This window comes from Gracilinanus agilis, chromosome 3, assembly GCF_016433145.1.
Source record: "Gracilinanus agilis isolate LMUSP501 chromosome 3, AgileGrace, whole genome shotgun sequence".
Taxonomy (NCBI): Eukaryota; Metazoa; Chordata; class Mammalia; order Didelphimorphia; family Didelphidae; genus Gracilinanus; species Gracilinanus agilis.
Window position 1 is genome coordinate 50,576,322 of NC_058132.1, and position 23,840 is coordinate 50,600,161.

Consider the following 23,840-nt stretch of genomic DNA (forward strand, 5'->3'; position numbering starts at 1 on the left):
CTCATTGTATTCGTCAGATTAGGAATAATTTCGCTAGGCTGGATAGAACATTTCAGGGGGTTGCATCTGGCCCGTGGGCCATAGTTTGCCCATCACTATTTGGGGATGAAATGAATAACTAAGAATATTTTTAATGAAATCTACAGTTCTAAAGTCCCAAACTTCTGTCTGGGCTCTCTTTTCTTTGGACATGATCCTCTGCATTTGTAGGATTAGGTGCACCACATACTATGAGCATGTTGCATGTTGAACATAATTAAAATGGAAAGAGATTAAGTAGTCCTAGATGGGGTTGTCTGCTCCTTTGTGGTTATTTATATTATATATTTATATTATATATATTATATATGAAATGATATATTATATCATTTCAGTTGTGTCCGACTCTTCGTGATCTCATTTGGGATTTTCTTGGCAAAGATACTGGAGTGGTTTGCCATTTTCTTCTCCAGCTCATTTTGCAGATGAGGAAACTGAGACAGAGGGTTAAGTGACTTGCCCAGGGTCTCACAGTAAGTGCCAGAAGTCAGATTTGAACTCGGGAAGATGAGTCTTTCTGATTCTGTCCACTGTGCCACCTAGCTGCCCTGTCCACCTCTTGACCATCTTCAGAGTGTCAGGAAGAGCCACTGAAACACTCATACCTGCCGCTGATAGAAGAGTATAAGAGAAGAGAGGTGTTTGTGTGTAGGACGCCAGCTCCAGTTCCTGGACAATAACAAGATCTTGGGGAAAACAGTGAAGCCCTCCTTGCCTTGCTCACCAGTCAATATGATTCACAATTGCTGCTAACCTTGAGACTCCAGATCCAGGCTTCTCCTTGAACTCCAGTCCCCTTTTCTGTTTGAGAATCTAAGAACTGAAGAATCTAAGCTATTCTCTAGCAGACACAGCTGCCAGCCAATACAGACTTGGAGCTCAGCTTTATTGGTCACAGTGACCAGCATAGTCCCAATCCCAGAAGCACTGGGTTACCTTGTGGACAACCTACAGTTCAAGTTCAAGGGCTGCAGATTCCCAGGCTCCAACTGGAGTCCAACAAGGGGATCATGAAGTCCAAATCTCAAAGGTAATGGAAGGAAGAGGAAGCCACCACCCTGGACCCGGAGTCCTCACGCTCTTCTCTTCAATAAAGCACAGCATTATGACTGCTGCCAACTCCCATTGCCCAAGTGTCCTGGAAAAAGAAGGATGAGCCTAAGAAACTGCTTTCTTGCTTCCCAAATCTTCATTATTCCAGGTCCAGTGGTAATTGTTTTAAACCCTTACCTTCCATCATACTTAGAATCAGTACTATGGATTGCTTCCACAGCAAAAGAGCGGTAAGGGCCAGGCAATGAGGGTTAAATGACTTGCCCAGGACCACACAGCTAGGAAGTGTCTAATTGGAACCCAGGACTTCCCATCTCTAGCCTTAGCTCTCAATCCACTGAGCCACCCAGCTGCCCTCAATCCCCAGCATTTTTTTAAAAGATAAAAGGGTTAAATATGGTAACAGATTGTTTTTATATATAAACATACATATACACACACACACACTCATGTATGTATAGGTCATATCTTCCATTAGAATGGAAGCTCCATGAAGGCAGGAACTTGTTTTCTTAGGGGCATCATGGCATGGTGGATAGTCATGAAGACTCACTTTCAGATCCCACCTCAGATACAGTAGCTACACAATTCTGGGTAAGTCAGTAAATCTCGCTAAGTCTCAGTTTCCTCATCTGTAAAATGGAAGTAGCGCTACTTCTCAGATTTACCTTATAAGGTCATTGAGAGAATTAAAAGAGATGATGATATGTGTAAAGTGCTTTCCATTCCATCATAGTCATGACTTCATTTGTGTATCCTTCCGCCCAGCAGGCATTTACTGAATGTTTGTGGAGTCATGGCATCCTTTGGGGGAACATCTTCCGTATGATGCCTCCTGACACAGAGAGCCCCCAAGGCTGCGTTCTGAGCCCTCTTCTCTTTTCTCCCAGCACTCTCTGATTCTGTCAGCTCCCATGGGTTCAATGAATCTTGTCTGTGCAAATCACTGAGCTCCCTACTGAGTTCCAGGCATGAATCACCAGCTGCCTGTTGAATATTTTGAACTGTGTCCCATCAGCCTCTCGGATTCAACCTATCTAGACTAGAACTCATTATACCACACCACCACCTACCCAGTCATCTGACTTGCCCTTTCTCAAGGGTATGACTACTTTTCCCATCAGCCCAGGCTGCAGGTTTAGAGTCACCATTGATTTTTTTCCCCTAAAACCTTTACTTTCTGCCATGGTATCAACTCTTAAGAAAAGAGAGCAGCAGAGGCTAGGCAAACAGGATGAAGTGACTTGCCCAGGGTCACACAGCTAGGAAGTGTCTACCTAGCTATCCCTCGTCACTGATTTCTCACTCTCACTTTTCTCACATATCTAATCATTTATCTCTAAGAGCTCATAAAAATTTCTTTGGCATTTAAAGCCTTTCACAACCTGGTCCCAAGTTATCCCTCCAGTCTGACTTTTCTTTCTACGATCTAGCTGAAGTAACTAAGGGTGCAATGCACAGAATGCCGGACTTGGAGACAAGAAAACCTGAGTTCAAATCCAGCATCAGACTTTTACTAGCTATGTGGCCCTGGGAAGGTCACTTAACCCCCATCTGCCTCAGTTTCCTCATCTGCAGAATGGGGATAATAATAGCACCTCCCTCCCAGAGGAGTTGTGAGGGGTCAAATGCTTTGATATTTGGAAAGTGCTTTGGCACACCTTAATGTGTGTTTTGTTGTGAGGATCAAATGAGTTGATATTCTGACTTTGCATATCTTAATGTGCTATAGAAATACTAGCTAGTCATCATCTGTGCCTCAGTTTCCTTATCTGCAAAATGGGAGTCATAATGGCACCTCCCTCTCAGGGAAGTTGTGAGAATCAAATGCTTTGATATTTGTAAAGTGCTTTGGCACACCTTAATGTGTGTTTTGTTGTGAGGTTGTGAGGATCAAATGAGTTGATATTTAGACTTTGCATACCTTAATGTGCTATAGAAATACTAGCTATAAATCATCTGTGCCTCAGTTTCCTTATCTGCAAAATGGGAGTCATAATGGCACCTCCCTCCAGGGAAGATGTGAGGATCAAACGAGTTGATATTTGTAAAGTGTTTTGTACACCTTAATGTGCTATAGAAATACTAGCTATAAATCATCTGTGCCTCAGTTTCCTCATCTGCAAAATGGGAATAACAATAGCACCTCCCTCCCAGGGTTGTCATGAGAATCAATCAAATGAGGTAATATTTGTAAAGCACTTTGCAAACCTATGCAAATGCTAACAATGATGATGATTATGATGATGATGATTAGCCCAATTGGTATTTTTCCTGTTCTTCCCCCATAGAACTCCATGTCCTAAATCTAAGCCTTTATACTGGCTGTTCCTTGTGCCTAGAATGTACACACACACACACACACACACACACACACACACACACACACACACTCACCTCTGCCTCTTCCTTCAATGTTCAGCTTAAGAGCCCCTTTCTTGGAGAAAGTTTTCCCGATTCAGCTTTGGGTACCTCCCTCTAAATGTCCTTGCATTTACTGTACAGAATTGCCCTCCCTGTGTACGTCTATCTCTCCTGCCTCCATTCTTTGAGCAGAACTTCCTTGAAGGCAGAGATTGCTGTCTGGGGCTCTGCATGCTCAGTGCCTGCAGAGCACCCAGTGAGGGCTTAATAAATGCTTATTGACTCTCTCCATCCATTGACTGATCAGATCGGATTGGAATGGAATGGAAGGAGAGTTGTGGCTGCTGAAATGCCCCAGAAATAGCCTTGAAAACAAAAACTAGAGCAGAACCTTCCCTGAATCCTCTTTTACTCTCTGAAAACTTCTTTAGAAACCAATTGGCTTAGGGCAGCAGTCCCCATCTGGCAGTAAGTCCCAGCCCGAGCAGCTCCGCCGGATCAGCAACCCCAATAATTTGGGCAGCAAAGATGACATCATTGAGATCCTGGAACAGGAAGTCAGCCGCCTCTCGGGCCTCGAAGTGGAATCCAAGCACAAGGACACCATGATCGCCAATCTCCAAAATGAAATGGCCGACATGTCGCAGAAGCTGATGTTATTGCAGAAGGCCCCCAGCCAGGAAGAAGTCAGGAAGGGTCAGGAGCTCAATCTCTTGGACTGGGATGAAGACGACAAAAAGGTAGAGGTCCCATCCCTGGAAGGCCAGGTATTCCGTAAGGATGGCAAGGGTTGGAGAGCTGGGAGGTTGGGTTTATTTTTTTAAATCCCACTAACAAAGGCATCTCCATGGTTAAAAATAAAGTGGGTAAGGGGGCAGCTGGGGTGGTCCAGTGGATGGAGAGCCAGGCCCAGAGATGGGTTCAAATCTGGCCTCCGACACTTCCTAGCTGTGTGACCCTGGGCAAGTCACTTGACCCCCATTGCCTAGCCCTTGTTCTTCTGTCTTAGAACCAAAACACAATATTGATTCTAAGACTGAAGGTAAGGGTTTTAAAAATAAATAGTAAAATGGTTGCTGAGGTTAGTCATGGAGATATTGAGATCCCTTAGAATTCCCAGGTAAGAGCCAATCCTTCCCCACATTGGACCATTTTGATCATTGTTTCTACCCTGTCTTTTGGAGCATATATTTCAAACTGGAAGGGACCTTTGAGTAATTTAATTCTGCCCAACTATTTTGTTACAATGTATTTATTTATAATATTTATTACATATTTACAATTTATTATATTTATTACAATTTTTGGAGGTCAGGTATGAACATTTATTTGAATTTTAAATTTAATTTTAAAAGTTTTTCCACAGTTCCATGATTCATGTTGTCTTCCTCCCCTCTTCCCTTGTTTGGAGTTGACAAACAATTCTCCTGGGTTATATTTTATATAGTTATAATTTAGCTGTTTTAGTCCTGTTCAACATTTTATGACCGCATTCGGGTTTGGGTTTTTTTTGTTTGGTTGGTTGGTTGTGGTTCTTTCTCTGGCTCATTTTACAGATGAGGAAACTGAGGCAAACAGGGTTAAGTGACTTGACCAAGGTCACACAGCTAGTAAGTGTCTGAGGCTAGATTTGAATTTACAAAGATGAGTCTTCCTGGCTCTAGTCCTGTATTCTATCCACTGTGCCACTCAGCTGCTCCCACATAATGGATATACAATGAATTTATTTTTGGCTTTGAACTGCCTCCTTTTATTTCCTTCCAAGAGTTCCAAGTCCCAGCCAGAAACAACTCTGGCCCTCCAGAGCTAGAGCAGTAGACAATGGATTCTTTCCCCTTCGAGCTTTTAGATTATATAATAGCAGCTAGGTGAGCCTTCCTGAGTTCAAATCCAGCCTCAGACACTTACTAGTTGTGTGACCCAGAGCAAGTCACTTACCCTTATTTGCCTCAGGTTCCTCTTCTGTAAAATGACCAGAGAAGGAAATGGCAAACCACTCCAATATCCTTGCTAAGAAAATCCCAAAAGGGGTCATGAAGATTCAGACAGGATGAAATGGCTGAACAACAAAATTGGCAGGAGATATTTTTACCTCTGAGTGTGACATTACACATCTGCTTTACGTGGGGAGAAATGTGTCCGTGCCTGTGTCCTGTTCTCAGATGTTCTTCTTCCCACTGCATAATTTAAAGTGCTGTGCCTCCAGCGTCCTAGAAACGCAGGCGCCCGCTCGATTCCAAATGACCTTCCATGACATCACAGCTGTTTGGCAAAAAAAGATGAGAGGGACACGAGGCAGGACTGGCTTCTGGGGTCACATCTCCAGACCTGCCAATTCCCTCCAGAATATTTTGTCAGATCAGACCCCAGTGCTACAAATGAAATGGGAAAAGAGACTTTTCTGTTGGCTGTCACTAGGAGACTCTTCCCCAGAATGGACACAACACCTCAGTGCCTCAAACTGGAGGGTATCCTTTGCCTTAATGGAAAGGGCATTGGGGGGCAGCTGGGTGGCTCAGTGGACAGAGACCCAGGTCTGGGGATTGGAAGTCCTGGATTCAAATGTGACCTCAGGCACTTCCTAGTTGCGTGACCCTGGGCAAGTCACTTAATCCTCATTGCCTAGCTCTTACCACTCTTCTACCTTGGATCCAATACACAGTACCAATTCTAAGACAGAAGGTGAAGGTTCTAGAAAAAATAAAACACTCAGTGGTGCCACCCCTGAAACAGGAAGATCTAGGTCAGGAAGAGTCGAATTCAATTTTTTCCTCCAAATCTTTTATTAGCTCTGAGACCCTGGGCAGGTTAATCACTGTTGACCTCAGTTTCCTCATGTGTAAAATGCTAATAATAACACCTCTTTCCTAGGATTATTATGATGATAAAATGAATTGATATTGGTAAAGTACTTTGCAATCCTTGACATGTTATACAAACACTAGATATTAACCCCCTGTGCCTCAGTTTCCTCATGTGTAAAATGGGGATAATAACACCTCTTTCCTAGGATTATTATGATGATAAAATGAATTTATACTTATAAAGTACTTTGTAAACCTTGACATGTTATGCAAATACTAGATATTAACCCCTGTGCCTCAGTTTCCTCATGTGTAAAATGGGGCTAATAATACCTCTTTCCTAGGATTATTATGATGATAAAATGAGTTGATATTTGTAAAGTTCTTTGCAAACCTTGACATGTTATACAAACACTAGATATTAACCCCCTGTGCCTCAGTTTGCTCATGTGTAAAATGAGGATAGGGACAGCAAGGTGGCTCAGTTGACTGATAGCCAGGCCTAGAGAGAGGAGTTCAAATCTGGCCTCAGACACTTCCTAGCTGTGTGACCCTGGGCAAGTCACTTAATGGCCTAGCCCTTACCACTCTTCTGCCTTGGAATTGATACTCTCGTATTCGTTCCAAGACAAAAGCTAAGGGTTTTTTAAATTAAAAAATATAGATGGTGACAAAAATAACACCAGCTTCCTGGGGTCATTGTGAGGTTCAAACCAGTTGATATGACTTCATGCTAGTTCAGGCTCTAATAGAGATGATGAGAACAAGACTTCTCAGAACCAGGGTCTACAGTTGGTTTTTAGAATCTAAAACCATTCTTATGGCCACATCTTGGTGTCCCCTCATATGGCTTCCACTCCATAACTGGAGCCAGTCTATTTAGCCAAAGCTCATTTGTCCAGAAATAAAAAACTGAGCTCTAGGTCAGCTTTACTTTTTGACTTTCTCTTCTCCAGGTCGGTCCCCAGGCAGGTCTTTCCCAAATTATGTTTTAGTCAAGATCTCCCAATAAAAGCAGGACTCCCCCAAATACTGCTCTGAGCCTCTAGATTCCATGAAGTGTCCAGAGCTGGAAGCATTTCGTGTCTTTCTGATTCATTGTGTATTCCATTACATCCTGGTTGGTTGTTGTCCTTGGTCCTCAAAGAGGACGAAAATGGCATCACCGTGTCCAACTGTGGCTGATCGGACCAGTGTGAGCTCTGATGGGCTCTGCCCCAGCGCGGGCACAAACAAATAGCTTGTGCGATCATTTGGGATGGAGATGGCATTTCATGTTTCTTTTGAGCTACTGCAATTCTGCTTTGTTATAGACTCTCATGACCATTAAAGCCCTGGGAATTATTCCAGCCGTAGATGATGTGCATGTATGTTTTGGTCATTAAAGTAACAACAAGGGTTTGGAGTTCCAGTGCATTGGATGCCCTGAATCCATGCTGATTACATTCAAAGCTTTGGGCATTGGCCAGACCCATAGGATACTTTCCTTGCTACTCAAGCATCCTGGAAAACAAAGGCACTAAGAGAAAAGATCCTCAGCTTTTTTTTAAACCCTTACTTTCTATCTCAGTAACAACTCTAGGACAGAAGGGGAAGGACTGGGCAAATGGGGCTGAGTGACTTGCCCAAGGTCACATAGCTAGGAAGTGTCTGAGGTCAGATTTAAACCCAGGTCTTCCTGACTCCAGACCTGAAGCTCTATCTTTTGTACTTCTTAGCTGCCCCCTAAGGTCCTCAACTGTTAAACACACACACACACACACACACACACACACACACACACACACACACACACACACACACATCTCTGGTGCCTTCCATAATAACATTCTTGGAACTCCAGTGAGAAGTGAAAAAGAATTTCTCAGTTCATGGTTTCAGTTCATTTCAACAAGCATGTATTAAGTGCCTACTGCATGCTGGGTACTGTGCTAAGTGCTAGAAATATAGAAAATACTCATCTATGAACTTGTATCTGCAGTAGAATACAAGTTCCACTGGGTTATACATGTATCATAGTTCAAAACCTATTTCCATGTTATTCATATCTGCAACAGAGTGATCTTTTACACCAAACCCCGAAGCATATCCCCATCAAACCACATGATCGATCATATGTTTTTCTTTCGCATTTCTGCTCCCACAGTTCTTTCTCTGGATGTGGATAGTGTTCATCCTAAATTCCTCTGGATTGTCCTGGATCATTGCATTGCTGCTAGTAGAGTAATCCATTACATTGGATTGTACCACAGTGTATCAGTCTCTGTGTACAATGTTCTTCTGGCTCTGCTCCTTTCACTCTGCATCAATTCCTGGAGGTCTTTCCAGTTCACCTGGAATTCCTCCAGTTTATTATTCCTTTCAGCACAATAGTATTCCATCACCAGCATATACCACAATTTGTTCAGCCATCTCCCCAATCAAGAGACACAGTGCTGGATGCATAGTAGGTGGATAATAAGTGTATCCATATCCCTGAGGTCTGGTGAAATGCTGGACACATAGTAGGTGTATCTGAATCTTGTCTAGCACAGTGCTTGATTCATGCACAGTAGTTATATCTATTTCTGGTATCTGGTACATGCTTGACACATAATAGGTGTATCTGTTTCCTCGGAGTCTAGTCCAGTGTTGGATAGGTAGTAGGTACATAATAGTCATATCTGAATCTTCAGTATCTGGTGTAGTACTTGACACATAGGAGGTGCTTGATCAATGTATTTTCATTTGTTCTTCTTAAGCAAATCACAGCCTTCTTGGTCTTAACTTTCTCATTTCTAAAAAAAAAAAAACAAACTAGGGGACAGCTAGGTAGCTCAGTGGATTGAGAGCCAGGCCAAGAAATGGGAAGTCCTAGGTTCAAATCTGGCCTCAGGCACTTCCTAGCTGTGTGATCCTGGGCAAGTCCCTTAACCCTCATTGCCTGTCCCTTACCACTCTTCTGCCTTACAACCAAATCACAGTGTGGATTCTAAAACAGAAGGTAAGGGTTTAAAAAAAACTAGATCAGGGTTCTTAACCTGCCTAGCATGTCTGGAGCTAAACTCACTATCCTTTCTCTTTAAAAAAAAATTTTTTTAATAACCCTCACCTTCCGTCTTGGAATCAATATTGTGTATTGGCTCCAAGGCAGAAGAGTGGTATGAGCAAGGCAATGGGGGTCAAGTGACTTGCCCAGGGTCACACAGCTGGGAAGTGTCTGAGGCTGGATTTGAACCCAGGACCTCCTGTCTCTAGGCCTGGCTCTCAATCCAATGAGCTACCCAGCTGCCCCCACACTGTCTTTTCTCTTAAACCAGCTTCTTTTTCTAGCTCCTCTAGTACTCCTATTCTTCCAGTTACCTCAATTTACAAACTTGGAATCCACTTTGGAGTCACTGTTTTTAAGATAGGATTATAAAGGAAGCCAAATATACTGATATATAGTTATGAAAATTTTCTTTTCCCAACTGAGGTCACGAGCCCCTAGAAGATCTCTGTGGCCCGTTTCAGCTCTAAATGAATGATTCAAAGATTTCTCTACTTCACCCCCAAAGAGAGACAGGAATGGAATCACTTCTGATCATGGGCCCAGCTTAGGTTGTCAGTCATGTTGGATGAGTGAGCAAAGGGTCATATGCAAGTTTGTTCTGGGGGAAATGAGTTTATATTACCCATCCTCTGTCCTTGAACTTGTGCTTGGCTCACACAATGGCAGTGTTGTTTTAGGGACCAACAGCTGCACTTTTGATGGAAGATCAGGGTCTGGGGGAGAGAGATTCCAGCCCCTGTGACAGCTGTGCTGGCAGACCTCTGAGGACCTAGAGAAGAGAGCTACATGTCAATGAAATATGGAGTAGGAAGGCTCTGGGTAGGAAAAGGAAAAATGAGAACTAGAGAATCCTAGAATCCTAGAGTCAGAAGAGATCTCATGGAGGTCGTGGCACCTTGGAACAAGGATCCACCTCACCGGTGTGCCCCATACTACATTTAGCCATCCTAGTGTTGGTATGTGCCCAATAGTAGTACCCCCTCTGGTTGGGGATCTCCAGCAAGGAGGAGCTCACTTTCTCTCAAGACCGCCCATTCCACTTCTGCGATAGCTTGAAATTATTTAGAAGTTTTCCCTTTCCTTCACACAATTTACTTTATGGCATCTTCCCACCCTTATCTAGATCTGCCCCCTGAGAATAGCCCTGCAGACATTTGAAGACAAGGATCGTGTGCCCCTAACTTTTCTCTTCTCCGGCTAAACAATCCCCAATTTCTTCAGCCAATGCCTGTGTCACACCATCTTTCTTTTTTTAAGAATATTTTATTTTTTTCTCCCAATTACTTGCAAAAACAATTTTTAACCATTCTTTCTAACTTCGGTTCCAAATTCTCTCATCACTCCCCACTCCCTGAGATGGTAGGCAATCACCTTATCTTTCTTAGACTTTCCACCAAGCCAGTTGCCCAGTTCCCTAGCTAATTAATGTCCTTCTCAAGGGCAGCTGTAGGTGGTTCAATGGATGGAGAGCCAGGTCCAGAGATGGGAGATCCTGGATTCAAATCTGGCCTCAGACACGTCCTAGCTGTGAGACCTTGGGCAAGTCACTTCACCCCAGTTTCCTAGCCCTTATCACTCTCCTGCCTTGGAACTGATATTGGTATCAATTCTAAGACAGAAAGTAAGGGTTTAAAAAAATTATCCTTCCCACAGGTGGCTCTCAGAATTGCAAAAATATTCCAGCTGTAGTGTGACCAGGGCAGAACTCCCTTGTTCTGGATACTGGAGTGCGGTTAACAAGCCCTGAGATGTCACTGAGAGGCAGAAATAGAGAGTCAGGAAGGCTCAGAGATAAGGCTGGTTGTGTGTGCTTAGGCAAGTCACTTAGCTCTCAGTGCCCCCAGACAATGTCCCAAGGCCCAAGTTGCAGAATAGCTTTTTTTTTTAAACCCTTAACTTCTGTGTATTGGCTCCTTGGTGGAAGAGTGGTAAGGGTGGGCAAATGGGGGTCAAGTGACTTGCCCAGGGTCACACGGCTGGGAAGTGTCTGAGGCTGGATTTGAACCCAGGACCTCCTGTCTCTAGGCCTGACTCTCACTCCACTGAGCTACCCAGCTGCCCCAGAATAGCTTTTCTTTTAAGCCTTACTTTCTGTCTCAGTAACAACTCTAAGACAGAAGGGCAAAAGACTAAGGCAAATGGGATCAAGTGATTTGTCCAGGGACGCATAGCTAGAAAGTGTCAGAGGCCAGATTTGAACCCAGGTTCTCCCAACTCCAGGCCTGGCTTTCTCTCCACTGAGCTACCAGCTTCCCCCTGAGAATAGTTGCTAATATATATTTCTAGAAGATTTTCTGGGTTCTCTATACCTGTGAAGTCACGGGTTTGGACAAAAAAGATATTAACTTCTTTTAAAAGTATAGTGTTGGGGCAGCTGAGTGGAGTGACTCAGTGGATTGAGAGCCAGGACTAGAGGTGGAGACTTCCTACCTGTGTGACCCTGGGAAAGTCACTTGACCCCCATTGCCTATCCTTACCACTCTTCTGCCTTGGAACACATACACAGTATTGACTCCAAGACAGAAGGTAAAGGTTATTTTTTTAAGTATATTAATCATTTATATAATCTTATATGTATAACCATTTATAAAAGGTTTGCAAAATGCTTTACAAGTATTATTTCATTTTATCCTCACAATAACTCTGGAAAGTAAAGAGAGGCTATTATCATCCTCTCTTTACAGATAAGGAAACTGAGGCAGACAGAAGTTGGGTGACTTGCTCAAAGTCAAACCGATAATAGCTGTCTGAGGCAGAAATTGCACTCGGGTCTCCCTGACTCCAGGTCCAGCTGTAGCCACTGTGCCACCTAGACGCCATATCACAATGTAGACTTACATTGAGCCTGCAGTCCATTGGTCTCCCCAAATCTCTTTCCCAAGAACTACCGTCCAATAATAATTAGGTGGAGCCACACACAGCACATAGAGCGCTGGGCCTGGCTTAAGACACTTACTAGCTACCTTAACTAAGGGCGAGTTCCTTATCCCTGTCTGCCTCCGTTTCCTCATCTGTAAAATAAGTTGAAGAAGGAAATAGCCAACCACTCCAGTATCTCTGCCAAGAAAACTCCAAATGGGGCCACGAAGAGTCGGCCACATTTGAAAATGGCTGAGCACAAGCAGCAACCACAAATCTCCATATTTTCTAGAAATAACATATTAGAAGGTACAACCAGATGGAACAAATCAGGATGTGAGAAGGTGCAAGATTTTCTTTTAAAAGGAAGGATATCATAAGAGGAGGTGATTAGCCTAGATAAGAGGAGACGTGGGGAAAGGTTTTCATCATTCCCAAGCGTTTAAAGAGCTATTTAGAAAATGGAAAAGGGATTCGATTCGTTTTGCCTGGTTTTGAGGAGGAAAAGTTAGGAACATGGATGGAAGTTCTTGGGACCCAAATTTTGTATATGTGCTGCCAAAGCAAGCACAGGACCCATATTTTGACTTTAATAGAAAACGTTTCCTAATGATCCTGACATTCCTAAACTGGAATAATGGAGTTTCTAGAAAGAGAATGAGTTCCTCATCACCAGAGGTATTCAAGCAAAAGCTGAATGAACCCCTGTCAGACATGGTCTAGACTCAAGGGGGCACAGAGCTAGACCAGATGCTCTCTGTCATCCCTTCTAGCTCTGGGCTTCTAAGTGAATTTTTAGTGGCATGGTCTATAAAAGAAAACCTTGTATGTCTCTGCTCCCCTCTGGCAGGATCTGAGAAATTCAGCAACTCCCTCTAATCCAAGAATAGTTATCTGGTCTTTGGTAGATCTCAGAGCAGGACAGACAGCTAAGATCGAATGGGCTGTTTCTGACTTTGTGTTGACTCCCACAGATCACCGACCCCCAAAAAGGATACAGTAACATGTTGTTTCATACCCTCGCTGAGAGAAACTTGGAGATTTCTCATCTGAAAGCCGAATGGGAGAACTTAAAGAAAGACAAGGAGAGGTGCTCAGGTAAATTTTCTCTGAGGCCAAGGGAGATGGAAAACAGGTAGAAAAGACCAGGATGCGCTCATCTAGTGACACCACTGCAGTCTTAGAATGATGAAGGACAGAAGTGTAACAAGGGTAAGGCAACCAGATCTTATCCCAAGGGCAGCAATATTTAAAGGACACTGACAGTACTTTTGCTCTAACAGGTAGAAACGAGTGAGTTTGCAAGGTTAATGAGTTAAAATAGCAAACTGATAAATGATGCTTTGTCTCTTGTCCCATTCCCTGCAGTTCGCCCACCTCGGGTTGGTTCCTCCCCATTTTGATCCAGCTTTGCTCCCTTATCCAGCAATGTCCTCTCCAGGAGCACTCATAGTCTAGTGTCATAGGTCTCATTCTCTTCCACCATGAGCCCACCCTAGGGAACATCTCCCCACCCAAGCCCCACAGGGTCTTGTGTTCCAAGATTCAAAGTCTTCTCCCTTTTCAAATAAAGTTGCCTTAAAAGATGGCTTTAAGGAAGGCTTTTGTGCAATTTTCTTCAAACCTATTTTGCAGTGATTGCTGCAAGCATAAGAATTGGTAGTGACAGCTTTGATGAACACATCCCAGTGGGGCTTGTTGTCACTGGCTACAGTGATAGCTGGGCAGGATCAGAGCATCAGTGCAGGTGCTCCATGTGGGAAGGCAGCCGATGGGCACATTTTAGCTTTATACCTGATGAAGGTAACACACTTCCATCCACACAGGTTGCTGGTACCTATAGCCCAATGAGCCTCAAACATGAGAAACACAGGGAACCAAAAGCCACCCGCTTAGTAATTCCTATAAATGATGAGAAAAAGAAATGAATCTGTGTGGCACAATCTCCCCCATCGTCCCCAACAAGGAATGTCTTCTCCCAGCAGCGGTCCCCGCTATCTCCCATATGGGAGCTTCCAAGCAATCCCCAAACAGAAGACTCCCCAAGAAGCATGGGTCATCCGTTACCACCAACCCTGGAGGAGCAGGAGATTTTATAAGCCAGAAAAGCAGAGCTGAGGGAGGATTTAGAACACAGAATGTCAGAACTGGAAAGACTATCAGAGCTACAGGATATTTTATTACATGGGATGCTAGAGGTGGAATGGGTCATGGAACAGAGGGTTGAGAGAGCTATTATAATGATTAGAATGTCAGAGCTGGGAGGGCCCTTCAAACACAGGTAGGTGCCATTATTCCCATTTAAAGTTGAAGAAACTGAGGCAGAGAGTAAGTGACTTGCCCAGGCTCACACAGCTAGTAAGTGCTTGAGTAGAGGTCTAAAGAGGGTGGTGAATCTTCCTGACTCCAGGCTTGCCTTCCAGCTGCCCCTGGAGTCATGAAGGCTTGAGTTCAAATCCAGATTCAGACATTTAATTAGCCATGTAACCTTTGGCAAGTCACTTAACCTCCTGGTTTCTTAACTATAGTACGAGGATAATCATAGTACTACTTTATAGGGCTGTTGGGAGCTTCAGGAGCAAGAATATTTGTAAAGTGCTTAGCTGGGTCTGGCAAACAGTAGATATTACATAAATCTTAGCTATCAGTAGTAGTAGTAGTAGTAGTAGTAGTAGTAGTAGTAGTAGTAGTAGTAGTAGTAGTAGTAGTAGTAGTAGCTGCAGCAGCCCCATGGAGAGAATTCTGAATTTGAAAGTAGAGGATCTGGGTTCAAATTCTAGATCTCTACTCTATACAACCTCCAGGAATGTGTTTAATCTCTCCATGCCTCAGTTTCCTCATCTATAAAATACATGGGTTGGACTAAATGACCTTTTTTCTTTTTTTAAGACCCTTATTTTCTAACTTAATAACAAGTCCAAGACAGAAGGGCAAGGGCTAGATAACGGGAGTTAAGTGACTTGCTCAGGGTCACACAGCTAGATCCTTCCTGATGCTGCATCTAGGTTCCTATGAAATATCACTGATAGCCTTAAACTGAGATGTATTCCAAAAGGAAATGCTGAAAATACATCTGCTTTTAAGCCACCTGGAGTGGCTGACTATGCAAACCTAATTTGGGAAGAAAGGAAAATTAAATATGCAGACCAATAGGACTTCCTTCCAAGGTCCTGAATTAAGGTGCTTTTTCTTCGCTTGGTTACAGAGCTGCTCTGGCCCCTTCACCCCCTTAGAGTCCCTGAGCGGCCAGGGAGCATGGTGGGAAAAGTGTGGGCTTTGGAGTTCGATGACCTGGTCTTCAGACAGCTTTTTTCCTCTCTTTTTCCTCTGCCCTGACGTGGTTTCATTGGTAGAGGGGCCTCCCAGTGACATAACTCCCTTTCAATGCCAATCGTTGCCTGCTTTGTACCCAGTGTCTTTATGTTCTTTATATTACTAGCCTAGCACCTACAGGCTCTGAGTCTGAACATCTGGCCAGCTGTTTAAACTGCAGGGAGGGGAGGGGGGTTCACATCTCCCAAATGGGACTTGTTAGCACCAAGCTAGACTAAGAGGAGTCATTCTGGGTAGAAACTCCTGAGGCCATTCTCAGAAAGCTTGAATCAGGCTTGAAATAGTTTCTAAATGGCCTTCATCCTGGAGAGGGAGAGACAGCTGCTTGAAGTCCTCCCCTCCCTCCCCTTACACACACACACACACACACACACACACACACACACACACACACACACACACACAGCTGCTGCTGTCCAGCCACTGCTCTCTTTGCCAAGGAACCCTGACTCTGTAGAAGACCATCCCAACTCCTGCTGAGAAGGTAGGAATGGAAGGGAGGTCATGGACAATGTCATGGTCTCAGCATCTGCATTCCCAATAACAGGGTATGATCTAGAAAGAAACAAGACAGCAGTGAGAGGGGCTCTATCCAGTGCTCCATCCACCAAGCACCCTAGCTGCCTCCACTTGTTCTGCTCTCTTCCCCCAGCTCCTGTCTCCACCCACCATGCTGATTCCTTTCTCCATTAATTTGTTGTTGATTAGTTATGTTTCAGTTCTGTCTGACTCTTTGTAACCCCATTTGGGGTTTTCTTGGCAAAGATTCCAGAGTGGTTTGTCATTTCCTTCCCTAGATCATTTTATAGATGAGGAAACTGAGGCAAACAGGATTTGATGACTTGTCCAGGGTCACACAGCTAGGAAATATCTGAGGCCAGATTTGAGCTCATCTTCTTGATTCCCGGTTCAGCACTCTATCCAGTCAGTGTACCACGTGGTTGCATTAATTAGACATGTACAAATGGCTCCTTGTCAGGAGTATTATGGAGAATTACTTTTAGGTATGAGTTGGACAAATGGCAGCTGAGTTTCCATCCATCTCTCAAATTCTGTGATTCTCTTTTATATGAGGAAGAGAAAATAAGATGGAATTTAGAAAGACACTTGTGCAAAAACTCTGGAGGAATAGGATCAGTGAAAGTGGAAAGGACTATCCAAAATAAAGACTTTATTAAATTTTATCTTAATGGCAAGAGGGAGCCACTATAGATTCTTGAGTAAAGGAGTTTGTGATCTGGTCAGATAGCAACCCTGTAGAAGATAGCACAGGGCTGGACACGTAGAGGCACTTGATAAATGCTAGAGATGGTTTTTTTTTAATCCTTACTTTCTGTCATACTAACAACACCAAGACAGCAGGGCAAGGGCTGGGTAAATAAAGTTAAGTGACTTTCCCAGAATCACACAGCGAGGAAGTGTCTGAGGTCAAATTTGAACCCAGGACCTCTTGACTCTGGGCCTGACACTCCATCCACTGTACCATCATATATACGTGTGTGTTGGTATGAGTTGTTACTCTATCATTATCAATTGAAGTGGTTTAGTCCCAATTCAATTCACCAAATACTTTGTCGATTACCCACTGTGGCCAGTGCCCTATGCAGGGCCCCGGTGGAGATTCAAAGCTTAACCAAAGCACAGACCTTGCCTTCATAGAGTTTAGTGTCTCTAAATGGGAGAAGACACAAAAAGTTAAATATAATGTCCATATTACATTATCAGTGCATTAGAGGGGCAGGAAATACACTGAACTTTTGAAACAGCCTCCTATGTGGTCTCCGTGCCTCAAATCTCTCCCCACTCCAGTCTAGCCTCCACTCAGCTGCCAAAGTGATTTTCCTAAAAACCCATGTCTGGATGGGTCACTCTCCCACTCCATAAACTCTCATGGGCCCCAACTGCCTTCAAGATCTTTTAAAACTCTTCATATCTTGGCCCCAACCTACCTTCGCAACCTCTTTAGACATGTCTCCCCTTCACAAACCCATCAGTTCAGTCCAACCCACCTTCTTAAACACCACCCTCCACTTCCCATATCTACATCCTTGCCCTCTGGGCTCCACTTCCTGTCAGAAGCCCTTGTTCCCATCAAGACACAGGCCATGGCTCCACTTCTCCATGAAGCCTTTCCTGGCACTAGGCTGTCCCCTAACCCCAAACTGCTTTATGCCTATTTTGAGTATCATCCTTCGTAGGTGTGTTGTCTCTCTTGATGACCTCTAAGCTCCCTGAAGGCAAGGGGCTGTTCCATTTTTGTCTTTATGTGCCCTGCACCTAGCCAAGGTCCTGGATGCACTGGGCATTTAATAAACTCTTGCTGGTTGATTGATGATGGGGATGGAATTTGCTGCTACTAACTTGAGGGGAAATCAGGGAAGTCTTCTTGGATGAAGGGACATTTGAGCTGGGCTTTCACAGAACTACAAAAATTCACCACCAAGTAGGACTTAGCAAGCCAGTTAAGGCAATCTGTATCTAAGCAAGGATCCCTTTTGCTATCCATTTATCTGAGGACCCATTCAGCCTCTGCTTGAGGATGTCCAATGAGGAGAACCCCAGAATTCCACTAATTGTTAGAAAAATTTTCTCATCATGTGCTTCTACATACCTTTTTCCTGTTACTCCTTACAAGAGGATCAGAGTTCCAGAGGATCATGAAACAGAGAGTTCATTGGGTCTAACCTATTTACAGATGAGGAAAATGTGGCATAAAAAAGTTAAATGACTTGCCTAGGGTCCCACAGAGGCAGGTTTTGAACCCAGATTACAAAATGGAGAAATGCAAATTCAGTAGGTAAAGGAAAAGAGAAGGAATTCCAGGAATGATATGAGCAGATGCACAGAGCTCTCAGAGAGGGCTGGGGCTGTTCAAGAGACTCAGAAACATCCAGCTTAGTTTTTGCCTAAAGTGAACCAGGGAGGGGGCAGCTGGGTAGCTCAGTGGATGGAGAGCCAGGCCTAGAGACAGGAGGTCCAATTCAAATCTGGATGCAGACACTTCCCAGCTGTGTGACCCTGGGCAAGTCACTTGACCCCCATTGCCCACCCTCACCACTCTTCCACCAAGGAACCAATACACAGAATTTAAGGGTTTAAAAAAATTTTTTAAATAAAATAAAATAAAGTGAACCAGGGAGAATAATATGATAATAATGTAATAATATGATATAATAACATATAGAATATATGTGATATAGAATATAAAATAATATAATACAATAGCACATTATCAGGATGTTTTCTATTATGTCTCAGATTAATTTTACTTTATTACCAAGTTCATATTTTATATAATAGTCATAGCTGGAACAGACCTTAGTTAGAAGATTTCTAGTCCAATCCCCTCATTTTACAGATGGGAAAACTGATGCACACAAAGGCTCTGTCCAAGGTGACTGAGCCAGGAGCTGCACTTCCCAGATTGTAGAAGAAAAGGAGTTTGAGCTTTACTTGAGAAATAATAGGGAGTCCTGAATGTCTTAGACTAGAAGAGTAACATGATTCATTCTGGGCCCAAGGAAGCTTAGAATGGTATGAAGATAATGGTATGAAGGCTGGGGGAAGAAGGGAAAACCCACCAGGTGGCTATAACTCTAGTGAGGGAGTCATGATGGCCAGTTCTAGAAGGAGGGGATTAAATACTAAGACTTGAGTAGAGGAGATTAAGGAGACCTCACCAGAGTAGCATCTCAGCAGTAACTCCGTGACCCCAATCTCTCTCTTTCACAGAGCTGTTGGCCACTTTGCAAAAGGACATCGGATTAAAGGACATCCTGGTTCATAAACTAAAGCAGGAGGTGGACAGACTGAAGAATGAAAACCAAGAGAAGGATTATCAACTTACAGCCATCACTTCCAGGGTGACTGAATGAATGAATGGATGGATGGATGGATGGATGGATGAATGAATGAATGAATGAATGAATGAATGGATGGATGGATGGATGAATGGATGAATGAATGAAGGGCTGCTTATGAAGAAAGCCTTTTCTGGGAAAATAGAGATAGAGCCAGCTGATCCTTCTTCCTTGGTTAAATTGAGGCAGGTCAGGTGCAGTCAGTCACTACTGGTCAGTTAATACAGCTCTCCACCATTCCCCAATAAATGGTTCCCTGAGAACAAAGAGACCCTTCCCTGTGTTCTTCTGCCCTAGAACCTCCTTATGTCCCAAAATTGGTTCTCCCAAAGCACATAGCCATCCCTATTCTGGCATGAGGGGTCAAGGTTTCTTTTTAATTTTTAAATTTAATTTGTTTTGGTTTGTTTTTGGTGGCAAAGCTACTCTTATAGAACATCTATCTTATAGGGGATATAGAAATGTCAGACTTGGGGAGGACCTTGAAATGGGGAATGTCGGAACTGGGAGGGACCTTAGAACCAGAATGTCAGAACTGGAAGGAGTCTTAGAACAGAGAATGAGAGAATGTCAGAGCTGGGAGGGGACTTAGAACAGAGAAGGAAACTAAGGCCTCCAAAAAGGAGATGGGTTGCTCAGGACTAAAAACCCTATAAGTGAAAGAAATGAGATTTGAACCTGGATTTTTCTGTGCTCTTCTGTTATGTCTCTAGGTCAATGAACAAATCTGTTCAGATGTCATACTTGATCTGTAGCTTGTTATTCTTCCCATTACTGTTATTTTCTATCCCTCCTTACCCATTATCCTCTCATGAAATCGTATTCCCATAATCCATTATGATATGGGCTCCCCCAGCCTAATCTAGTGGAGTGTAAGCCTTGGCAAACCCTACCACACTGGAACAGCTTTTGAGTACCAACCTTTTGAATGGAATATGTGTCCTCCAAGGACTAGACCAGCACATAATAGAGATTCATCACTAGACACTAAGCCCTGGGTTCAAATTCTGACTCTTTCATTTACTAGCTGTGCATCCCTGAGCAGGTTACTTTAAAAAAAAATTCTGCCTGCCTCAGTTTCCCCATATGTAAAATTGGGACAATTATAGCACCTACCTTCCAGAGTTGCTGTGATAATCAAATGAGATATTTGTAAAATGCCTAGTACATAATAGGCACTTAACAAATGTTTGTTTCCTTCCTAAATCATCTAATCCCATTGGTCTTGGTTTCCTTTTCTGTAAAATGAGAATAATAGGACCAGATGACTACTAAGGTCTCTCCCAGCTCCAAGTTTGTGATGTTACCATCCCACAGATGATACTACTGTGAGCACAACTGATCCAGGAGCTCAAGGGAGATGAGGAGGAATCATGAACTGTGTGTGCCACTCATGAGATCACCAGCACCAAAGTGCAGAAGGGTGAAAGCATTAACTCTTCCATTCCTCCCCTCCCCCTGAGTTGGGTTGGAGGCTTCATTTCCTTTAGTCTAGGCTTGCCCTTTCCTGATGAATAAGCTCTGGATGGAGCATAGCCATGCCTTTTCTAGTCCTCTTTTATTCAGCACCATGGAGAGAGGAGTCGTTGTTCAGCCTCTGTGGCCCCATTTGGGGTTTTCTTTGCAAAGATACTGGAAATAGTTTTCCATTCTCTTCTCCAGTTCATTTTACATATGAGGAAACTGGAGTAAACAAAGGTAAGTGACTCACCTAGGGTCACCCAGCTAGGAAGTGTCAGAGGCCAAATTTGAACTCACAAAAATGAGTCTTCCTGACTCTAGGCTGGGCCCTCTTTCCCCTATGCCATTGGGCTGCCCCAGTGAGAGGAGTCAATACAATCCTTGCTCTCTGTCAGCTCCCCAGCTGCCTGTCCTCGAAAGCCCATCTGCGGCCCTTGTGTCCAAGGCATCATTCCGCCATAGTGGAAGAAAAAGCATGCCGAGAAAGCTTCCCTTTGCCTGGGAAAGGAAGTTGGCCCAATGGAATCTGTCATAACTCAGAGGATTTACATCTGGAAGGGACTTTCCGAGATTCTGAGGAGCACAGAATCTGAGAACAGGAAGGAAACTCTGCTTCCATCAAGCCTTACCTCCATGTAGAAACAGTCCCTATCACAACATCCCTAACCAGTGATCATCCATATACTGATTAAAGATTCCAAAGAAGGAGCCCACCCTTTCTCTAAGCAGTCTGTCTATTTCACTGGGGAACAGCCCAAATTGTTAGGAAGTTTGTTTAAGCTGAAAAGAGCCTCTTTGCAACTTGTCCCATTGCACCTAGGTCTGCCTGAGAGGGGGAACCCCCCCAAAATGGAATCTTTCTTCCATTGGGCTGGCAGCATGAGAAATACTATCACGTCCCCAAAGGAGGCTAAATCTAGACCAATAGGGGACCTCGGAGGCTACCCAATTCAACCCCCTCATTTTATAAAGGAGGAAATATGAAGAGAGAGGAGAGACTTGCCTGTGGTCACCTAGGTAATCAGGGGAAGCCCTGGAACATTTTTTAACCCTTACTTTCTATCTTCGAATCAACACTAAATATTGGTTCCAAGGCAGAAGAACAGTAAGGGCTAGGCAACTGGGGTTAAGTGACTTGCCCAAGGGCACACAGCTACATTTGAACCCAGGACCTCCTATTTCCAAGCCTGACTTTCTATCCACTGAGCCATCTAGCTACCCCTGTTTTTTTTTAATCTAGATCTAAGAAAGTAATGGCAAGAGTGTTAATAATACAGATTAAGCTTTAAAATGTGTCCTAATATATCTTACCCCTTAGCCAATTCTTAAATATTGACCACAGTTTCCTGATTTCAAGTCACTTAATCTCTCTGGGCCTCAGTTTACTCATCTGTTATAAAAAAAAGTTGGCATGGGGTGGGGAATGTAGGTTTGAGCCAGATGACCCCTAAGGACCCTTTCAGCTCTAAATCTATATGGTTCTATGATCCCAGGTCCTCAAATTCCAGAGCTAGTTCTACTATGCCACATTATTTGACCCAACCTGCTCATTTCACAGATATAGAAACTGAGGTTTAAGGAGGTGAAACAAGTTCTTCAATGACATATGACTCATCAGTGACAAAGTTAGGATTTGAACTCAGTTTCTCTGGCTCCAAATTCAGGCAGCTAGAGGGCACAGTGGATAGAATGGACAGTCTGGGCCTGGGTGTGTCCAATCTTCACCTTAGACACTCGCTGGCCAAGTGACCCTAGAGTAAGCCATTTGTCTCCTCTAAAACTCAGTTTCCTCATCTGTAAAATGGGAATAATTATAGCACCTACCTCCCAAAGTTGTTGTGAGGATCAAACGAGTTAACCTATATGACGTTCTGCCAACCTTAAAGTACTAGAGAAGTATTCAAGGTTATTATTACCATTTCTACTGCAAAATACTACCATCCTGGATTTAGAGTTCATCTCAAGCACTACTTTTTGTGCTTCAGTGGTTTGTCATGGCCAACTTTTCATGACCCCATATGGAGTCTTCTTGGCAAAGATGCAGGAGTGGTTTACCGTTTCTTTCATTAACTCATTTGGCAGATTGAGGAAACTGAGGCAAACAAGGTTAAGTGATTTGCTCAAGGTCACACAGATAGTGTCTGAGGTCAGACTTGAACTCACTAAGATGGGTCTTCCTGACTTCAGACCCAACACACTATGTACCATGGAGCCACCTAGCTGCCCACTCGGGCACCATTACTACCTAGAAGAAAAGAAGACAGGATCTGGACTCTGAAGACCTGTATTCAAATACTAGGATTTTGGTGCAGCTAGATGGCTTAGTGGATAGAGTGCCAGTCCTAGAGGGCAGGCGGTCTTGGGTTCAAATCTTCCCTCTAATACTTCATAGGTGTATGACCCTGGGCAAGTCACTTAACCCCCCCATTGCCTAGCCCTGACCACTCTTCTGCCTTGGAACCAATACACACAATACTGGTTCTAAGACAGAAGATAAAGGTTTTTAAGAACTACCAATAAATCAAGCTCTGATTTGTAGCATATGCTACTATGTTGGCTCCTAGCGGGAGTGGATTCCAGCATGCTCTAGGTTAGGACTAAATGGTCACAGCTTTAAAAGCAGGAAGGACCTTCAGAGGTCATCTTGTCCAGCCCTCCTTTTTCACAGATGAAGAAACCAAGGTTCAGAGAGATGAACTAATTTGCCCAAAATCACACAGGTGGAAAAAGGCAGACCTGGGATTTGAACACAGCTCCACAGAGCAAGTCTAGTGTTCTCCCAGGCACTGGTATTCCATCTATCCCTAGTAGAAGTAGTACCCCACTACCTGCCCCTGACACTTTCTCTCTATGTGACCTTGGCTAAGTCACTTCCTCTCCATGGACCATATGTTTCCTTATCTCTAAAATAAGCATTTTAGGCTAGATGCCCTTGGAAGGTCTTGTCCAACTCTAGACCTATGACTTTATGTCTCCAAATCCAGGACTTTTTCTCATCAATATAAGGATTGGGTGGTCCAAAGCCCTGTCCATTCC

At 43.6% G+C, this 23,840-nt stretch overlaps 1 protein-coding gene across 1 annotated transcript in view; it reads left to right on the forward strand.

The window, feature by feature from the left end:
- The window catches only part of FHAD1 (forkhead associated phosphopeptide binding domain 1), a 190,767-nt gene that overhangs the window by 79,297 nt on the left and 87,630 nt on the right, over positions 1–23,840 (forward strand). The window contains exons 5-8 of the mRNA XM_044668682.1: positions 1,241–1,248; positions 3,888–4,223; positions 13,125–13,248; positions 19,216–19,346. Coding sequence (XP_044524617.1) covers positions 1,241–1,248; positions 3,888–4,223; positions 13,125–13,248; positions 19,216–19,346 — 599 coding nt within the window. The remainder of the gene's footprint in view (positions 1–1,240; positions 1,249–3,887; positions 4,224–13,124; positions 13,249–19,215; positions 19,347–23,840) is intronic.